Source organism: Dromiciops gliroides, chromosome 5 (assembly GCF_019393635.1).
Source record: "Dromiciops gliroides isolate mDroGli1 chromosome 5, mDroGli1.pri, whole genome shotgun sequence".
In the NCBI taxonomy this organism is placed as follows: domain Eukaryota; kingdom Metazoa; phylum Chordata; class Mammalia; order Microbiotheria; family Microbiotheriidae; genus Dromiciops; species Dromiciops gliroides.
Genome location: NC_057865.1, coordinates 284,186,516 through 284,207,046, shown reverse-complemented (window position 1 = coordinate 284,207,046; position 20,531 = coordinate 284,186,516). Strand labels below are relative to the sequence as shown.

The 20,531-nt window shown below is 39.8% G+C and overlaps 1 protein-coding gene across 1 annotated transcript in view; it reads left to right on the top strand.

The window, feature by feature from the left end:
• Window positions 1-427: 427 nt before the first annotated feature.
• BPIFC (BPI fold containing family C) overlaps window positions 428-20,531 on the top strand; it is a 48,092-nt gene continuing 27,988 nt past the window's right edge. The window contains exons 1-5 of the mRNA XM_043968313.1: window positions 428-482; window positions 4,463-4,556; window positions 12,961-13,098; window positions 13,907-14,027; window positions 16,293-16,421. Coding sequence (XP_043824248.1) covers window positions 12,978-13,098; window positions 13,907-14,027; window positions 16,293-16,421 — 371 coding nt within the window. The 5' untranslated portion in view covers window positions 428-482; window positions 4,463-4,556; window positions 12,961-12,977. The remainder of the gene's footprint in view (window positions 483-4,462; window positions 4,557-12,960; window positions 13,099-13,906; window positions 14,028-16,292; window positions 16,422-20,531) is intronic.

Genomic DNA, 20,531 nt, shown 5'->3' with positions numbered 1-20,531 from the left:
AATTATTTGAAAATGGGGAGGAGAAAGAGAATCAAAATTTAAGGATGACTCTGAGGTCATAAACCTGGGTGATGGGGCCCTCAATAGACATGGTGGTTGGTTGGTTGGTAAGTTGGTTGTTGTCCTTCATTCTCAAAGAGGACCAGAAGGACATCACTATGTTAGAGCTGTGAGAAAATAATGGGGTTCTGGGGGACCCAGAGAACCTTGCCTGACCTTTCTTAAGGCCAGCCCAGAGTCAGGAGAATTTTAAAGGAAATGTAGATTGACCTTCCTGACTACCTAAAGGAAGCTAACTCACCCAGACCACCCTCAAGTCATGCCAATCAATGGATTTGAATGATGTGAGCCAATTAGCTTTGAGCAGTGTGGAAGGGCTGCCTCTTCTGAACCCCAGGGAGTTTATGCTCATGCACTCTCTCTTGGCCTGGGATGTTGAAGGATGCAGCCACAACGTGCACTTTCTCTCCCCTCTATTCTAGGTATGTAGAGCTTCTGAACTTGGAGCCACGTGCTCTCTCTTTACTAATATTTAATATGCTTTTAATAAATGCTTAATGCCCAAAACTGGTGCTATAGCCTCTAATTTCTAAGTAACAATATATTAGAAACCCCAGCTAAGTTTCCCTAAAACCTAGAACAGAGACAGGCACCCACATAAAATTTCAAATGGCACAGAGCCAAGTTACAGCGTGTCTGACTGTGACTCATCAGACCAACACAAACTTGGAATGCTCCACCATAGGTCGGGCACAAATAGTCTATAAGAACATTTGGGGTGGATTTTCTAAATTTGCATATCTCCTGTTTCTTTTGAGCTACCTCAATTCTACTTTGCTCATAGAACACAGCATCGTCTCTGATGAGGGTATGCCACACTGGCCAGTCCTGTGTCAGCATATCCCATGTCACACAATAAATTCCAAAGTTCTTGAGAGACCTTGAGAGTGTCTTTGCATCTCTTCTTCTGACCTCCTTGTGAGCACTTGCTTTGTTCTCCATAAAACAGTCTTTTAGATAAGTGTACACTTAGCATTTGAACAATGTGGCCAGCCCATCAGAGTTGCACTCTCTGCAGTAGAGTTTGAATACTTGGCAGTTTAGTTTGAGAAAGTCTAGTCAGCGTCTGGTACCTTATCCTGCCAGGGGATCTTCAGAATCTTCCTAAGACAATTCAAATGGAAATGATTCAGGTTCCTGGCGTGGTACTGGTAGACTGTCCAGGTTTCATAGGCATGCAACAATAAGGTCAGCACAACAACTCTGCGGACCTTCAGTTTGGTAGTCAGTCTAATACCTCTTCTCTCCCACACTTGCCTTCCAAGCTCTCAGAAGACATGGGGAAGTTAGGAGCGATTGGGTGGTTTGGGGAGAAAGAGAATGAACCTATTTACTTTTTAGTGAGGCAATTGGGGTTAAGTGACTTGCCCAGGGTCACACAGCTAGTTAAGTGTTAAGTGTCTAAAAAAAAAAAGAATGAACCTATTTTGAACCTGCTGATTTCAAAAGGCCTAGTTGGGGGGACACTGGTAGGTCAGGGCCTGTGCCCATTATCTGAGTCTTGGAAGGTTCTGTGATACTGATAGTGTTTCAAGTCACATGGGAAGTAGGGAATGTTACTGAATAGTAGGCCTAAGATAGAGGCAAAGAGAGCACAAAAGTCTCTTTGTTTTATGCCCAGTGGAAGGCTTTGCTCTGATGTCATGACCCCTGGCATCTCCACGGGCATATGAAAAACACTGAGTGCAGGGCAGCAGGAGGCCCTTGCCAACTCATATTCTCTCTGCTTTATTTTATTTTAATTTCTTATATGTGTTTATTTTATTTTTTCCAGTTTTTTCCAATTAAAATTTAAAAGTATTGATTTTCTCCCCTACTGAAAAGAAAAAGGAAAATAAAACCTTTGTATCAAATATCTTGTTCTGTGTTTTACAATGGTGTGTACCCTTCAAAGCTGAGTAAAACTAGTTTTTACACCCTTTGCTTGTGTCAGTCAGTCCATACTCATTTATTAAGAGCCTACTTTGTGCCAGGCACCTGCCAATATACTTAAGATACAAAGAAAAACTAAAGACAGTCTCTGTTCTTTTTTTTAGCCTTCTTAATACCATTTCATTTTTCCCCAATTACATGTAAAAACCATTTTTAACATTCATTTTTTTCAAATGTTCACATTTACTTTATTTAAAAATATATTTTATTTTCCTCCGATTACATGTTAAAACAATTTTTAACATTAACATTATTTTTTTACTTTTGAGTTCCAAATTCTCTCCCTCTCTCCTTCCCCCCACTCCCTGAGACATTAAGCAATTTGATATAGGTTGTACATATACAATCACGCAAAACATATCTCCATATTAGTCATGTCATGAAAGAAAACACAACCCCATCAAAAAATAACCATGAAAAAAATAAAGAGAGTAAAAAATAGTATGCTTCAGTCTGCATTCAGACTCCATCATTTCTTTCTTTGGAAGTGAACAGAATTTTGGAGTTGTTTTGGATCATTGTATTACTGAGAATAGTTAAGTCATTCACCATCATACAATGTTGCTATCAGTGTGTACATTGTTCTCCTGGTTCTGCTCACTTCACTTTGCATCAATTTATGTAAGTCTTTCCAGGTTTTTCTGAAAGTATCGTGTTCTTCATTTCTTATAGCACAATAGTATTCCATCACAACCATATACCACAATTTGTTCAGCCATCCCCCAGTTGGTAGGTGTCCCCTCAATTTCCAATTCTTTGCCATCACAAAGAAAGCTGCTATAAATATTTTTGTACAAATAGGGGTTTTTTCCCTTTTAAAAAAAATCTCTTTCAGATACAGACCAACTAGTGGCATTGCTGGATCAGAGGTATGTGCACTTTGATTGTCCTTTGGGCATAGTTCCACATTGCTCTCCAGAATAATTAGATCAGTTCATAACTCCACCAACAGTGCATTTGTGTCCCGATTTTCCCACATCCCCTCCAACATTTATCATTTACCTTTTCTGTCATATTAGCCAATCTGACAGGTATGAGGTTGTTTTAATTTGCATTTCTCTAATCAATAGTGATTTAAATCATTTTTTCATATGATTTTAGATAGCTTTGATTGCTTTGTTTGAAAATTGACTATTCATGTCCTTTCTCCATTTATCAATTGGATAATGACTTGTTTTCTCATAAATTTCATGAAGTTCTCTAGATATTTGAGAAATGAGGCCTTTATCAAAGACACTTGCTGTAAAAAAAAATCCCAGCTTTCTGCTTTCCTTCTAATCTTGGCTGCATTGGTTTTATTTGTGCAAAACCTTTTTAACTTAATATAATCAAAATTATCCATTTTGCATTTCATAATGCTCTCTGTCTCTTGTTTGTTCCTAAGTTCTTCCCTTTTCCATAGATTTGACAGGTAAACTATTCCTTGCTCTCCTAATTTGTATATGACTATGTCTAAATCATGTACCCATTTTGACCTTATCTTAATATATGGTATAAGATTTTGGTCTATACCTAGTTTCTGCCCACTGTTTTCCAGTTTCCCCAGCAGTTTTTGTTAAATAGTTATGTTTTTATCAGTCTCTGCCCTTGAGGAGAGAAAAATAGGCACACAACTATGTACAAATAAGGTATATACAGGATAAATTGGAGATAATCAACAGAGAGAAAGCACTGGACTTACAGGGGATTAAAAGAGGCTTCTAGCAGAAGGTGGGACTTTATCTGGGAAGTACATCAGTCCCTTTTGCCCCTCAGATACCTGGATTGAGAATTGTAGCCAACCCCCTAAGACAGAAATCCAGGTAGAGAAATCAACAGTCAACTGGAGATGCAAGACTAGAGCTTGGGAAAGAGATGGAAGCTAGATATGTAGACTGGCAATTCATTTGCATAAAGATGATACTGTAGTTAAATACATAAGAGTTTCTGAATCATCCAGCATCAGTGCCCTAACCAGAAGAACCACTGACCTGCCCAGTAAAGAAACCCCATCTAGATCCTAAGGCCCAAAGATAGATTTAGAACTGCAGGAAAGAAACCTTAGATGTCATTTAATCTAAACCTTCTTCTTTCTCAGGCAAAGAAACTAGTTGAAAGAAGTTAAATCATTTATAATAGTGAGTAGCAGAGTCAAGATTCGAACTCAGATCCTCTGACCACAATTTCCATCATTCTATCCTAATCTGTGTCATTTAGGAGCTCCTATATTCAAAGTACTGGAAGCCTCCTAGTAACTGGGCTGGTGAAAAGGCACCTTTATCAAGGTGCATGTGTGTTTTCCAGGGAGATGATTAGAAAGGTAGCATTGTCTGTTCAGCCAGTCAGAGTGTAGTTTTTCATGCCTACTGCCATTGCCTAATTGCAATGAAGTAATTATTCATTGTATTTTGAAAGAGGCTTTTTAAAAAAATCCACCCCAGAGATGATTCAGACCAATAATTATCTTGGCTCTATTGCGGCTGAGTTTCAGGCACAAAGTGTTTAACTTACTGGCTTCAAAGGAGAAGGTGAGACCGGAGCCGGCCAGGACTGAAGGGCTGCTGTCCAGCGTCTCCCTGTTCAAGGTAAGACTCATTGGAACAACCTGTCACCCTCTTTCAGTACTTGTCCCTTGTGAGCCCACACCAGATGCCCTCACTGGGAGGCATCTCAGTTTCTTTGACACTTTAACCCTAACGAATTGTAAAGTATTATCTGAGTGTGTGTGTGTGAGTGTGTGTGTGTGTGTGTATGCACGTTTTCTCCCTATCCCAGAGGCTGCTTAACTAAGAGGCGTGGTGAAAATTGTGAACATCTGTAAGACCTATCACCACTGGAAAAATTGTAGAGTTGGCATATTTATTTCCTTAGACTCACATTGTTAGGGTAATGTCAGGGAAGTGGATCGGTATTTCTTCCGTCATTTACCCAGGCAGTATTCGCATATTGCTGAACCTAATCCACCAGGTAGAAGAGTACGATAGATAACCCCTAAAAGTCCTTTGCCACTCTAGAATTTAAGATTTTCTTGCTTTACATTTTAGCAGGGGAACAAAGTGCCATGCTCAACTGAAGTCGAAAAGGCTAAGCAGTCTCCCGCAATTAGTATAGTGAAGTCTTAGCCAGTGGGGAATCTTGAATCATAAGGCATAACTGGTCAAAACAAAAACAAAAACCTACCCTCCTCATATTTGTCTGAATTATCCAAATTGGTCAGACCTAGATGTGAGGATCAAAGGGAAAGACTTAGCTTGAATTTTCCAATTCATTTTGTTGCCTGGACCTGACTTTGAAATCTGGAATTTTTATAATTTATATTGAATTGTTTGAGTTCTTAAGGGGGGATGGGGGAATGGGGAGGGAGGGAGGAAGAGAATTTGGACCACAAAGTTTTAAAAATCAATGTTAAAATTTGTTTTCCATGTAATTTGGGGGAAAAATAAAATTCTAAACAGAATTTCTGGAAATATTGCCCATTTTCAATAATGAGGGAGGGAGGGAAGGGAGAGGGGAGAATACCTTGATTCAAGCACTTACCTCTGCTTCTAACTAGCCAAACTAAGCTAATCTGCTCTGTCTTCATTTCCTCATCTGTAAATTGGTTATCTGTGCTCTGCCTACCTTGATGGGGTGAGATGGAGGGCTGTGATGGGCCTTGTAACCTGGAAAGCAGAATTGAAATATAAGGGATTCTGATTATTGATTATTGGACTTCTTACTGAGACACAGGCTGCTAAGTGGTCATTTCTGAGGGTCAGTGACACCCTTCTTCCTCAGACTTCTGTGAACCACGTGGTGGCAGGGAGAGAGTCCTGAGTCCAGAGTCAGAGGGCTTGGGTTCAAATCACACCTCTGTGGGAAAGTCACCACCTCCCTGGGCCTTGGTTTTCTCCTATATAAAATGGGGTCAGGGGCAGCTAGGTGGCACTATAGTGGATAAAACACCGGCCATAGATTCAAGAGGACCTGAGTTCAAATCCAGTCTCAGACACTTGACACTTACTGGCTTTGTGACCCTGGGCAAGTCACTTAATTCTCACTGCCCTGCCAAAAAATAAAAATAAAAATGGCGCCATTTAGAGTAGATGACCTCTTTTGTTTCATCCAGCTGTAATTCTATGATCCCATGAATGCCAAGATTCATTTCAGTCTTAAATGCTCCCATCTATGACATGCTCAGTGATGTCAGAGCCTCACAATGCAGTGCTGCAAGAAAAGTGCTGAACTTGGAAGCATAGGACCCAAGTTTAAATCCCGGTTCTATGTGACTTTGAGGAAGTCACTTTATTTCTAGGCTCAAGTTTCCACATCTTACATCAGCAAACATTTCATGAAGTCATAGTACTAGATAATTTCTATACTTCCTTCCAACTCTTACTATGAAAAACAAGAATAATTCACATTTATATGGCACTCGAGGTTTGAAAAATGCTTTACAAATATTGTTTCAATTTAATCCACACAGCAGCCCAGGAGGTAGGTGCTATTATTACCCCCACCCCTCTCCCTGATTTTACAGATGGGGAAAATGAGGCATAGAGAGATTAAGTGACTTGCCCAAGCATCACCCAGCTAAGTGTCACAGACAAGATTTGAACTCAGGTCTTCCTCACTCCAAGTCTAGTTCTCTCGTTTTCTCTCTCTCTCTCTCTCTCTCTCTCTCTCTCTCTCTCTCTCTCTCTCTCTCCCTCTCTCTCTCTCTCTTTCTCTCCCTCACACACACACACACACACATACTATGTAAAATATTCCTCCATGAATAATAAGTTGATTTTCTTTATTCTCAGAGACATTTTTACAAAGTTGCTTTGTATCTGACAAGTTCAAGTGCGCATTTATTTTTCCTTGCCATTGATTTGGATCAGTTAAATACAATTTAAGCTGTACCAGAAACGCAGAAAATCTTGAATTAAAGAACTCAATTTTGCTTTGACATGTGAACACGCCTATATATATTGTCTTTATGTATGAAAATGGGCATTTAATACTTTTAAGAATTCTGACCTTTGTAAGAGCACTTCCATTGCTACAGAATAACCAACTACAAGCATTTCCAACTCATGTTGGGTTCTTTCTTACAGAGAACCAGCCCTGCCCTTGCTTGTCAGCTAGTTAACTGGCTTAAATTTTTAATAGTCACCTGCTCTTTACACAGAAGGGTGGTTTTTTTCCCTCTCCTTACTCATTAATTATCACTGAATCCGAACGTTGTAACTGAAAGTTACATATAGACTCTCCCTTTAGCCCCTAGTAATTTAATGTACTCATAAATTTCCAGGAGAAAAATATCCTCCTTGGCTTCAGATTTTCGTTCTTAGAACTACTTGTAACTGACACATTTAAAGAATTCTGAGAAAACCCCTACTGTCATTTTGGAGATGGGAAATACAGTTGTTGTTGTTGTTTTTTACTTTAAATAAATCTGAAAACTGTTGCTATGCCCAGAAAACTCAAATGTATTTGACTTTAAAAGTTTTTTTTTAAGTTTAAAAAGTTAAAAAAAAAACACATTCAGTTAATTAATCAACTCTTAATTTTGAGGTGGAGTGTTTAACCTTTCTTGGACTCATGAAGCTGGGTAAAGCCTGAGGACCCCTTCTTAGAATCATGTTTCTAAATAATTAAAGGAAATGTTAAATTTTAATTAGAGTTTAATGAAAATAAAGATGTCATTTTTTTCCATCTGAGTTCACAGACACTCCCTTGAAAATCTGCCCACATAGGCTTCGTGGACCCCAGGTTAAGAACCCTTGACTTAAAGCATAGCCCTCTGGGGTACTATCTCATATTCTCTGAATTAAAATGAAAGGTCAATAAAAATAAAATAAAATAAAAGGTCTAGCACTGAGCAATACTAGAGGAATTTCACAAACACTGGAAATGTTAGCATTGAATATCTGTGTGACTTGACTTTCCTGTTTCACTGTGGACACACAGTGTACATGATGTGTGTCATTTTCCCCATCTGTAGTCTCAAAGAAGGTTAGAGCTACAGGACTTTAGAGAGCATACAAGCAAACTCCCTTCATTTTTATGGATAAGGAAAACTGAGACACAGAGAGAGGAAGAGACATGTTCAAGGTGAACCAGCAACACTGGTAAAATCAGGACTAGAATCCAGGCCTACCAAGTTTCAAGTTCCTGTTTTTTACTCAATTTTATCTCTTTCCCTTGCCTTTTGTTTCTCTATGACCACCTCTGACTCTCTTCCTTTCTTTCCCTTCCTTCAGAATAAATCAAAAAGTGCTTGTTGATTGATTGTAGACAGAAAAAAAATCAATCAACACGCATTTATTAATTCCTATTATAAGCTAGGCACCCTGCCTAGATAATTTTTTTCCTTTTATATCGAAGGGGATACAGATAAAAAGAATGAAACAATCCCTTTTCTCAGAGAGTTTACCTTTGAATGGAGAAGTCATCAAGTACATATGTAAATAAATACAAAGAGAATTTGGGAGGGAGGGAGGGAGGAAGATAATTTTCTTGGGCACTTTTAGGTGCCCAAGGTCAGATAGGTACTAAGGGACTGAATCAGATGCAAACCCAGATTTCTCTTGACTACTAGTCCAGTTCTCTTCCACTGCCCAGTCTTAACTCTATTTTCTTTGTCTTGGATGCTGTGCTGCATTCCTCATTTGCCTGTGTATACTGATCCCTCATCTTATTTCTCTGTCATCCCATTCCACTCATTGCTTTGATCCATTCATTCCCATCTCATCTCTGATTCCCTTCTTCCTCATCTTCCACCCCCATTTCTAGGCACTCCTCTCACCATTGCCTAGGTACTTCCCTTCCTGTCTAGAACCACCTCTTCTAGTCAATCCTCAATGGCTGTCAAAGTTGATTCTTCTTTGCCTGTTAGGGTGACCATGGCTTCACCTCTCTTGACCCTAAAGATCATAGGGTTATTTGTACGTGTAGGTCATATTACTTTTTGGTCAGAATCCAGATTTTCATCTTTTGCCCTCAGTTGACCATCTCCCATTGCCTCACTTCCCTGAGATTTCTGGGCTGCCACTTCTGAGCATAGTCATTCAGTCCCCCTTTTCAGTCAAGTTATCTCAATCTCTCTTTCAAGATTTCTCCTTGAAAATATCCTAAGTCTAAACAGAGGTTCTAAATCCTTATTGGGACATGGACTTCTTTGACCATCTGGTGAAGCCAATGAATTCCTTCTCATAATAATGTTTTAAATGTATAAAATAAAACACATAGAATTACAAAGAAAACCAATTCTGGTCAAATACAATTATCTAAATTTTTAAACCACACATACAAGTTCGCAGAACCCAGGTTAAAAAAAAAAACCTGCCTAGATCATTTTTTTCCTTTCATATTGAAGCCTCTATTTTTTAAAAAATTGTATTGTTGGGGGCAGCTAGATGGTGCAGTGGATAGAGCACTGGCCCTGGATTCAGGAGGACCTGAGTTCAAATCCAGCCTCAGACACTTGAGGCTGTGTGACCCCGGGCAAGTCACTTAACCCTCATTGCCCAGTTATCATTTCCCAGTACCATCACACACACCCCATATCAGTCAATCAATCAACAATAATTTATTAAGCATTGTAGTGTAGAAAGAACAAACCTCTCCCTACAAGCTACCTTACCTGCCTTCCCATTGCCTTTGTGGCTAAATGTTCTAAGTGCTGACCACAGTTTAACTTAAGCCACAAAGTTGTATCAGAAAAGAGACAAGGCTAAAGAAAAAGAAAATCTATTATTCTGTGCAAGTTTGCTAAGTCAGCAGAACTGATTTTCTCAGCTGCTCATGGTTCTCATAAATGTTTCCTTTCAAGAGTTGGGCCCCTGGCAGAGTGGACAGAATGTTGGACATGGAGTCCTACCTATAGTCTAACACTCTGCATATAGTAACTGGTGCTATGAAGCAGCGAGGAGGCACCTTGGAAAGAGTATTACATTTGGAGTCAGGAAGACCTGAGTTCAAATCAGACAATTACCAGCTGAGTGACCCTGGGTGAGTCACTTCACCTCCTGTCATCTTCATTTATCAAATGGAGATCATATTAGTGCCTATTTACCACAATTGTTATAAGGATAAAATGAAATTATATTTGTAAGGTACTTTGCAAACCTATGTAAATGCTAGCCATTGTTATTATTATCATAACTGTTATTAGTTTTATATTCAAGAACACTTCGGTACTCATTTCATGAATCCCCCAACTTCAGCTGATCCCAATAAACACCAACAACTAAGCTAGAAAGTCAGATTTTCATTTCCATAATTGTGCCCATTCATTGAGTGCCAGGCATAGTACCAAGCTCTGTGGATGCCAAAGCAAAGTTTAAACAGTCCCTGTCCTCAAGGAACTTATGTTCAATTGGGAAAATGGAATCTTCCCTCCTAACAAAGAAGTAGAGTTAAGAAAAAAATATTGATTATATTGAGCAACATTTGCCTTATTCCACCCATATAATTCACCACTTCTGCTAAGATGAGGGAAGTAGGCCTCTGAAGCCACCATTGGTCAAGGCCATGATCAGAGTTCTAAGAGCTTTCGTTGATGTTTTCCTTTATGATGCTGGGATCACTGTGTAAATTACTCTCCTGGTTCTGCTTGTGTCGCTCTGTATCAGTTCATACAAGTCTTCCCAAGTTCCTCTGTCTACTTCATATCTATTGTTCTTTATAGGGCAATACTGTCCCTTTACACTTGTATGTCACAGTTCTTTTCAACCACTCCCCAAATAACAGGAATTCATTTGGTTTAAGGTTTGATGTTGTTGTTGTTGGGGGCAGCTAGATGACTCAGTGGACAGAGAAACTGACCTGTAGTCATCTTCATGAGTTCAAATCTGGCCTTAGACACTTCCTAGCTGTGTGACCCTGGGCAAGTCACTTCACGCTGTTTGCCTCAGTTTCCTCACCTATAAAATGAACTAGAGAAGGAAATGGTAAACCATTAGAGTATCTTTGCTGAGAAAACCCTGAATACAGTCACAAAGATTCAGATACAACTAAAACAACTGAACAATACCTGGGACTTTGACTTCTGTGGTATACATGCCCAGTAGAGGTTATTAGCTAGGTCCAAGGGCTGTGTCACAACAGCTTAGGCTCATAGATCCAGAGCTAGAAGGGATCTCAGAGGCTATCTAGGTCAGCATCCTCATTTACAGATAAAGAAACTAAGGCCCATGGAGGTTGAATGATTTGACCAAGGCCATGCAAGCAATGGATATTATAGGTAGGATTTGAACCTGGGTCCTTGGAATCCAGACACAATGCACTTTCTACTGTTCTATACTGCCTCCCCACCACCCCTGCACCTATCCCACAATAGATAGTTGCACATTTCCATCAACCTCTTCTTACCTCAAAAAGTCACCTTTTCCCTTTCAGCCTTAAAGTAGCTCCCTCATCCCCCCCCATATCCACGAATCATTCCCTGACTAATCAGAAAAGAAATAAATAGCCAGTGACCTTCCGCTGCTCCCTGCCTTTGTCTAAATGCCCAGCTCCCACGACTTCCTCTTCATTTACCACCCCCACAAAATGTTTTGCTTATTAATTTATTACGTATTTGTTGAATGGCTATTTAACAGTGTGCCTCACCTTGGTATGCGTGCCTGCCTCGGTGACATCTGTCATAGGTTGTAAGGTGCCCCCTCACCTCCCTTATCTCCTAGTTTAATCTGTCCAGCAGTTTGCATATATATTTGTTGCTGATAATTAACAGTATGCCTCAGTTAATTAAGAAAATGGGGGTGTGATGGGGCAGCTAGGTGGTGTAGTGGATAGAGCACCAGCCCTGGAGTCAGAAGGACCTGAGTTCAAGACAGAGAGGATTGTTCATAAGACTGTGAACCTCCCATTATGTCGAACTTGTTTTTTTAATTAAGTATACAATTAATTCAATAGAAAATAATTTACTCTTCAACCCTCAGTATCTTCATCTGTCTAATGAGGACATTGGACTGCATCAGTGGTGTCGAAAAGAAATGGGACCACTAAATCATACATAAGGATCCCTTCTGGGCATATTGACTTAGAAAACCACATATTACCATTATCTATGTCCTACAGTATTTTTATTTATTTTGTTAAATGTTTCCCAATGGTACTTCATTCTGGTTTGGCAACACTCCAGAGTATGTCAGGGGTGTGACTGATACTTCTCAACCACATAATCTATAGGGTTCCTTCCAGCTCTAAGTTCTTGATCCCATCCCTATAAAGATATCAGGAACAATTCAAATAACCAAAAATACTTTTCCCCAATTCCCCAGACATTTCTTTGTGAGAGCACAGGGCTAGGCACTGAGGGAGGTACAATTTACATAAGACATGGTACCTGTATTCATGGAGCATACATTCTGGTAAAATGAATAATATCTCTCTTTAGATTTATTTTTATCTCAAAATATACAAATACCAAATAAAATGGGCATTTCCATAGACATGGTAGAACAGAAAAGAAAGATTATACATGAAACTGGACAGCTTGCTTTTTTTTTTGTGAGGCAATAGGGATTAAGTGACTTGCCCAAGGTCACACAGCTAATAAGTGTCAAGTGTCTGAGGCCAGATTTGAACTGAGGTCCTCCTGAATCCAGGGCTGGTGTTTTATCCACTGCACCACCTAGCTGCCCCCTTGCTTTTCTTATTAAGGAAAGGAAAAGGCATTTTGATAGTACCTACTATGTGCCAGGCACTGTGCTAAACACTTTGTATGTGTGTGTGTGTAACAAATATTATCTCATTATTAAATATAGAATAAGCCCAACCCATAGCTTTCAAAACTGTCTTGCTTATTTTTCTTTCTGGCCTTCCATATATTCTCTTCTCTACCTAAAATGAACAGTGCCAGTGATTTCCATTTCTATGCGGCTTTTAAGATGTACAAAAGTGTTTTCCTCACCAGGCCCCTGGGAGGTAGGCAGTGCAAGTATCAGGATGCCCATTTTATAGATGGGAAAATGGATGTCATAAAACTTAATAACCACCAGTATCGGTTAACAGGTCACTCCAAAGAGCAGATGGAGTTAGAAAAGATCCTGGTCCTTTGGGGCTGTTTCCTCTTGTGGAACCCACTCATCCAATCAACTCAGATTTACCCGGGGATCAAAGTGAGGATCACTCAGAAGGGCCTGGACTACGGTAAGCTTTGCGCTTTCAGCAGTGAGAATAACCACTCCCTTCTCCTGTGCTGAATGTGTCCCTTTCAGGACACTGGGGTAACACAGGTAGACTGGATCAATGGCCAATAACACTCAGCAGAGAAAACTTTGATTCAGGCTGGCATTCCACCTTCTCATACTTGAGTGGCAGAGGGATTGTACGGTCAATCCCCTCCCTCATGCAGAATCAGTTGCTAATTAATGTGTTTCATGAAAAGCCTTGCTGAAGAAGCCCTCCCTAATTTAAGGGGCTAAACTATCTAAAATCTAATGAATCCCCCTCAGCCAGGAAAGCCTTTTCCTTCTTCAGACCTTATACCATCCTCGAAAGTCTCCAAGCAGAGGTTGCATAATCACTAGTCAGGTAGGTTATACATGGAGGGAATTATTTGTTGGGAATGGGTTGGACTAAGTGGTTCCCAGGGTCTCTTCCAACTTATCAAGTCCTATCACTGGCATGTGGTTAGTGGGAAAAGCCCCGGGTTCAGTCAGAGGAGTGACAGGTGGAAGGTGGGGAGAGGCAAATATAGGCTAGATGTCACATTCTACACCTCCAAGTCTGGGATTCTGTGACATTTGACCTATGGAGAGCATGATGTACATTCATTCTATGTCAATCCCACCCCCTGGAGCTACTTCATTCTCTATTTCTCCTCTCAAGGGCTGGCAGGGCTGACTCCATGTCTGCAGTGTGCTTTGACTCGTGTGCTGCCATATAAAAATCCAACTTGAAACTTCTAAACTTTATCTACCCATTTAGAAGCAAATCTCTTTGTTGCCCACTTCAGGTATTCAGGCGGGCATGGAAGCAATTGAGCTAATAGTGAAGAAGAATGGCATTCCTGATTTCAAAGGCTCCGAATCTCTTGAATTTTTAAAAGTTGACTACGTTGACTATAATTTTTCAAAGTAAGTAGAAGAAAGGAACGTTCTCCCCCATTTGTGATATTTTTTTCTCTTTTCCCATTAGAATGTAAGCACCTTGAGAGCAGGAATTATTCAGGTTTTTTGCCTTATTATCCTCAGGATCTCGCATTACATCTTACAAATAGTAAGCACTTAATAAATGCTTACTGAATGAATGAATGCATTGTTTTAAAAAAAAGATAGTGTGTGAAATTAACTTTTCAAAAATTCCATTTCCTATCACAAGAAAGGGAAGTGTTTAGAGGTTCAAGCTAGAAGGGAACCTTGGCTTTGGAGGTGATTCATTCAATTCTTAATTTAACACACAATAGAGAACAGAACAAGGGTCATCGTCATGGAAACACGCTGTGCTTCCTCGACTGATCATCAGGGATGGATGTAGAACTAGACAGGCCTTCAGAAGCCATCTAGTCCACACAAAAGGATGATGGGAAGTTGGGGGAGAGGAGGGTTCCTGCGCAGGGGTGGCACAGATAGCCTGGTTCCTGGCTAAGGATGACCAAAAGTTCAGCTATCAGAGCCAGAGGGAATAGCAGTGGAATCTTGGCTCCTGGTATAGTGGAAATTATCTGTGAGTAAAGGTGTGGCAGGGAAGAGAGTACTAAGAATTAGTTTTAAGAACAGAGATCTGTAATTCTTAGTACCCTCTTCCCTCTTCAATCACACTGCAAAAATGGAAGAAGACCACACAAGGGGCAGCTAGGTGGCACAGTGGATAGAGCACCGGCCCTAGATTCAGAAGGATCTAAGTTCAAATCCAGCCTCAGACACTTAACACTTACTAGCTGTGTGACCCTGGGCAAGTCACTTAACCCCAATTGCCTCACCACAAAGAAGAAGAAGAAGACCAATAAGACCAAGAACTATTTTAAATATTTTTCCATCCTTCATGGGTTGCCATGGCCACCAGGTCTTGCCTCTTCACGGCCCATTCATTGGTAATGAGCTCCACTATCCTTTGCCCAGCTGATGCTTGGACAGTAGGCCCGGTTGATTGCCCAGATCACACTCAGAGCCTTCTCAGGTTGGTAGCACCGTCAGAGTCTGGACTCTGCTGCCAGATCATTCTCCTTAAGCCATGAAGAAACATCAGACTCCTGCATAGCCTTCGGCCACAAGAGCATTTAATTTTTTTAATAGCATTTAATTTTGAAAATTTCAAAGTCCATGTAAAGTAGACTTATGTGTCTTCCTAACCACATTTTTTTTAAGACCAAGAAGATCCTCTCCAGGGAATCCGAGTGGAAAGACCATCCTCTAACAGTTTATATCTTAGGCAAAAAGACTCAAGCCTATCACTTAAAAAAAAAATCTGTGGAAGTAGGTTAGTGACTAATTATGTTCTAATTAAGAGTCTCCTCCTCTAATCCACTTTGCTAATCAGGGAGGGGACTCTGGAGTGCAGATAAACTCCAAACAGGAGTGTGGAGGTGGCTCAGAATCTGGAAATCGCCTGGAAAGAATGTGTTTTCATGGAAGGAGCATAGGCCTGGGAGTCAGAAGGGAGAAGGGGAAGGCAACAAGCATTTATTAAGTGCCTACTATGTGCCCAGTACTGTAATATTATTTCATTTGATCCTCACAACAGTCCTGTGTTGCTCAGTCATTCAGTCATGTCTGACTCTTCATGACCCTGTGAACCATACTGTTCTCTTGGCAAAGCTATTGGATTGGTTTATCATTTCCTTCTCCGGTGGATTAAGGCAAACAGAGTTTAAGTCCTTTGCGTTCATTTAACTGTTAAGGAAACTGAAGTAGGCAGAGGTTAAGGGACTTGCCCAGGGTCACACAGCTAGTAAGTGTCTGAGGTTGGGTCTGAACCCAGATCTTCTTGACACTCTATCCACAGAGCCATCTAACTGCCCCAGCCATACAAGGTAATGATATCTTGGAGGAAGAGGTACTATCAGGGAAAATTGAGAAAATTCTCATGAAGGTGGATAGAGCACCAGCCCTGGAGTCAGGAGTACCTGAGTTCAAATCCGGCCTCAGACACTTAACACTTACTAGCTGTGTGACCCTGGGCAAGTCACTTAACCCCCATTGCCTCACTAAAAAAAAGAAAGAAAGAAAGAAAGAAAATTCTCATGAAAGTGGTATGTTTGAACTTGGCTTTGAAGGGAACTATGGATTGTTTTTAACTTAATGAATGACAAATTTGGACCAGTATTTTTTGGTCTCATTCAGATCTTCTAGAAGGAAATATCAAACTAATGCCTCTGTTTCTTCTTCTTCTTTTAAATATAGCATAAAAATCAATACCTTCTCATTTCCAAATATTTCATTAACCCCTGTGTCTGGAACTGGAGTTAAAGTATTAAACAACCATGGTTTAACCAACATCAGCATGGGATGGGAAATAACATCTCCTCTTTTGTAAGTATTGCTGAAATGTCAGAGGTTCTCATAGAACAAATGGGAAGCTCAGACTCCAAAGGTCACTTGAGACTGTCAGGCTAAAACCAACTTGATTCATAGGATCTTAGACCTGGAGATGAAAGGGATCCTTAGAAGCCACTTAGTCCAACCTCCTTGTTTTGCATAAAAAGAAACTGAGGCCCCAGGGAGTTAAAACGACATAGTCAGAGGTAGAATTCAAACCCACATCCTTGGACTCCAGAGTCAGGTTCTGCCTCACCAAAGATACCTACCTTTGTGAGAAAGGCTTGATGCAGGGTATCATTGACATCAAAGAATACTACAAATAATATAAAGAGTTGCAGACTTACCACCATACTAATAAGCTAAAATCTATTTAACCCTGATTTAACTGCTAGAATTTCCACACTACTTTGTAAATGCATATTTTAATTAGGGAGAAATTAATTCTCGTTTCAATGAATGAGAAATAGATCATTGAAAGGGGCCATTGTAAGCAAACTGTGGTTCCTAGAAAACCCAATACAGGTCTATCCCAGACTTCCAAGTTCTGTGAGTCCTTTTCAGTACAGTGTTGTGGAAAGAGAGCTGGATTTGGGGGTCTGCAGACAGATTTTGAATGTTGGGTCCACTGCTAACTAATTAACTGTGTGACTTTAGGGAAATCCCTTGAGCCCTCTCAGACTCTGGTTTCTTGTCTGTAAGATGATTATAATAGTATAGGGTGTCCTAAAAGTCTTCGTGTGGTTTTAAGCTTAAAACTAAGACTTTGGGACACCCTAAACTCTTACCAACGAGCTCACTGGGAAGTTGTGAGGCAACTTACCTCGGTAAGTCAGTTACCCATAGTGAACCTTGGATTCCTATTTGGTGAAGTGAGCAATGACAGCAGCTTGATATAGTGGGAAAAACACAGGATCTGGAATCACACTGTGCTATCAATAGTAAGAATACAATACTCTTGATCTAGAACTCTGTGATCTCACCAAAAAACAAACAAACAAATATAGGGTTTGTTGGTTAGAGGTTCTGGATTCTAATTATGGCTGTATTATTTCTTGTGTGACTTTGGGCACAGCGCCTGACACATAGCAGGAATTTAATAAGTGTTTATTGAATTGAATTATTAAACTTAAGCTGTCTGGTGCTCAGTTCCTCATCTGTAAAATGGGTTGAACTAGTGACAGTTCTTAAGCAGGGGTCCAACTGTATTTCAATATAATTGATTTCCTTTATAATCTTGCATACCCTTTCTTATTCATTTAATAAAATACCCTTCTTAAAATAATTTTAATTAATATTTATTTAATAGTTAATAAATTATTAAATTATTTAGACATTGAATGATTATACCCTTTTTATTTTCTGCATTTAAAACATTATTCTGAGATAGGCTCCACTAGATTGACTGCCAAAGGGATCCGTGGTATATAAAGGGGGTGAAGAACCCCTAGCCTGAATGATCTTTAAGCTCTCTTCCAGTTCTGAATCTATGATCCTTTGATCATGCAAACCAGCTCATCCTGAAAGGAAGGCCTTTGAGCCAACCAAAGTGGAAAGACCAGCTGGGCCTTCCGGGATGGGAGGGTTGGCTCCCAACCCTCAGAGTATCAGGGCTTCTTCACTGGGGCAACAGCAGTGGCTGGCTTCAAAGGCTTCTGCTCTCAGCAGGTTTGTTTGCCCATGTCAGGGCTGGGCAGAACCAGATTTACCTGTACATCCCTCCCACGCCCAAGGCCAGATGAGCCCAGCTTAGTACACTGGAAAAAGTGCTACTCAAGCAGTTCACATCTGAACCTGGATTCAAATCCAGCCTTTGTTGCTTACAATTTAGGCTTACCACTTTGACCTTGGGCAAATCCTATCATTCCTCTGGTATCATCTGCCATAAAATGAGTTAGTTGCATTAGGGTGATGTGAATAGAGCGCTGGACCTGGGTCTGGAAGACTATGGTTCATGGAATTTCTCTGTGATTCAGTATCTTCGCCTGATTGGACCCAGTGGCCTCTAAGGTCCTTCACAGCAGATCCTACAGCCTATGAGGCAGAGAGGGACAAAATTAGGAGATGTTTTATATACATACACATACACGCACACACACATATATATACATATATATATATATACAGAGAGAGAGAGAGAGCACCAGGCACTGTGCTAAGTCCTTCACAGCAGATCCTACAGCCTATGAGGCAGAAAGGGACAGAATTAGGAGATGTTTTTAATATATATATATATATATATATATACATATACATATACATATACATACACACACATATATACATATATATACACAGAGAGAGCACCAGGCACTGTGCTAAGTCCTTCACAAATATTATCTCACTAGACAGAATTATCAATGCATGATTCACAGATAACTATTACCAGGGAAGCTTAAAGCAATTATAGATCTAAGTGATAAACTACAATTGTAACAAGGACCTAAAAATGAGCATGTTGTTGATTCGGGCTCTGTGATACAGTGAATAGAACCATGAACATAACAGCTCAGATCCAAGCCCTCTCCTCTACTTGCTGTTAAGACCATGGGCAATTCACTTTGCTATCTGGAGACTCCATTTCTTTATTTGTAAAAAAATTTTTTTTTCTTATTTGTGAAAATCATTCTTATATTACTTCCTCACAAGGTTGTTGTGAGCATAAAATGAGAACTCAAGGAAATTTTTTTTTTTAAATCACAGGGGGCAGCTAGGTGGCGCAGTGGATAGAGCACTGGCCCTGGATTCAGGAGGACCTAAGTTCAAATCCAGCCTCAGACACTTGACACTTACTAGCTGTGTGACCCTGGGCAAGTCACTTAACTCTTATTGCCCTGCAAAAAAAAAAAAAAAAAAAAGAATCACAGACAAAGAGAAAGGAGGGGAATGAGCATTAATTAGGCACCTAGTGTGTGCTAGGCACTGTGCCAAGTACTTTGTAAACATCATCTCATTTGATCGGACAAGCAGGACAGCTTTGGAAGTTGTATGTCGAATTTATTATGTACTTAAAAGGAAAAGCAAGTACTATATAATAGGGTCACAATTTCATATACATATACATATGAAATAAAAAGTATACATATGAATATGTATATATGAATGTATATGAATTCAGATGAATATAAGGAGTGTGGAGCATAAGCTTTATTTCTGTTCTAGAATATATACAGAAGTGTTCATTGTATTTGGTATTGCTAAATTCAGGGAGAAAAGTAGAAAAAAGGGAAAATAATAGAAAATAAAATAGCAAAATAATTTTTAAATAACATAATACAAGATGCTTTGCAAAATGTAAAACACTATAGGAATGAAAGTTGTCATTGTTATTATGCCTCCTTGGGAGAAATAACCAGTGACATCCTAAATATATGAAATCAAGAGGACCTCATGAGTCAGCCTTTAAAAATATTCATTATAACCCATCCTGCCCTACTGGGCAAAGTCTTGTGCCGAAGGATCCCTTGGAATATTCCAGAAATAATGATCCAACCTGATGAGAAATGGGAGTAAAAAAACTCTCAGAGTTTGGGTCCAAACCCTGAATCTGCCAATGTCTCAATTGTCTTTGTCCTTTTCTCAAAAACTTTCAGTGGCTTCTTGATAACTCTGTGATAAAGTAAAAACTGCTCAGTCAAGCATTTAAAAGCCCTCTGGCCTGCCTCTCTGTCCTCATTTTATCATTAGATCATAGACTTAGAACTTGCATAGAGGCCATCCAAGAAAACTGAGTCCCACAGGGATAAGTCCCTTGCCCAAAGTCAAACAGGAAGTAAGTAATCCAACTGGAAATTGACTGCAGGTCTTCTGCCTCCAGTCCTAGCTTTCTTCCCAGTACATCTCTCTGAATTCTTTCTTCTTTTCATTCATGGAATGATAGACTTACTGAATATTGGAGAAGAAAGGACCTTAGAAAAAGGCATATAGTCCAACACAGGGCTTCTTAAACTTTTTCCACTTGCCACACCTTGTTGCCAGAGAAATTTTTACGTGATATATAGGTATATAAAATAGGTATACATAATCTTTTACTGTTACCAAATTTTTTCATGACCCCCATGTTTAATTATGTGCCCCCATATGGGGTCATGACCCCCAGTTTAA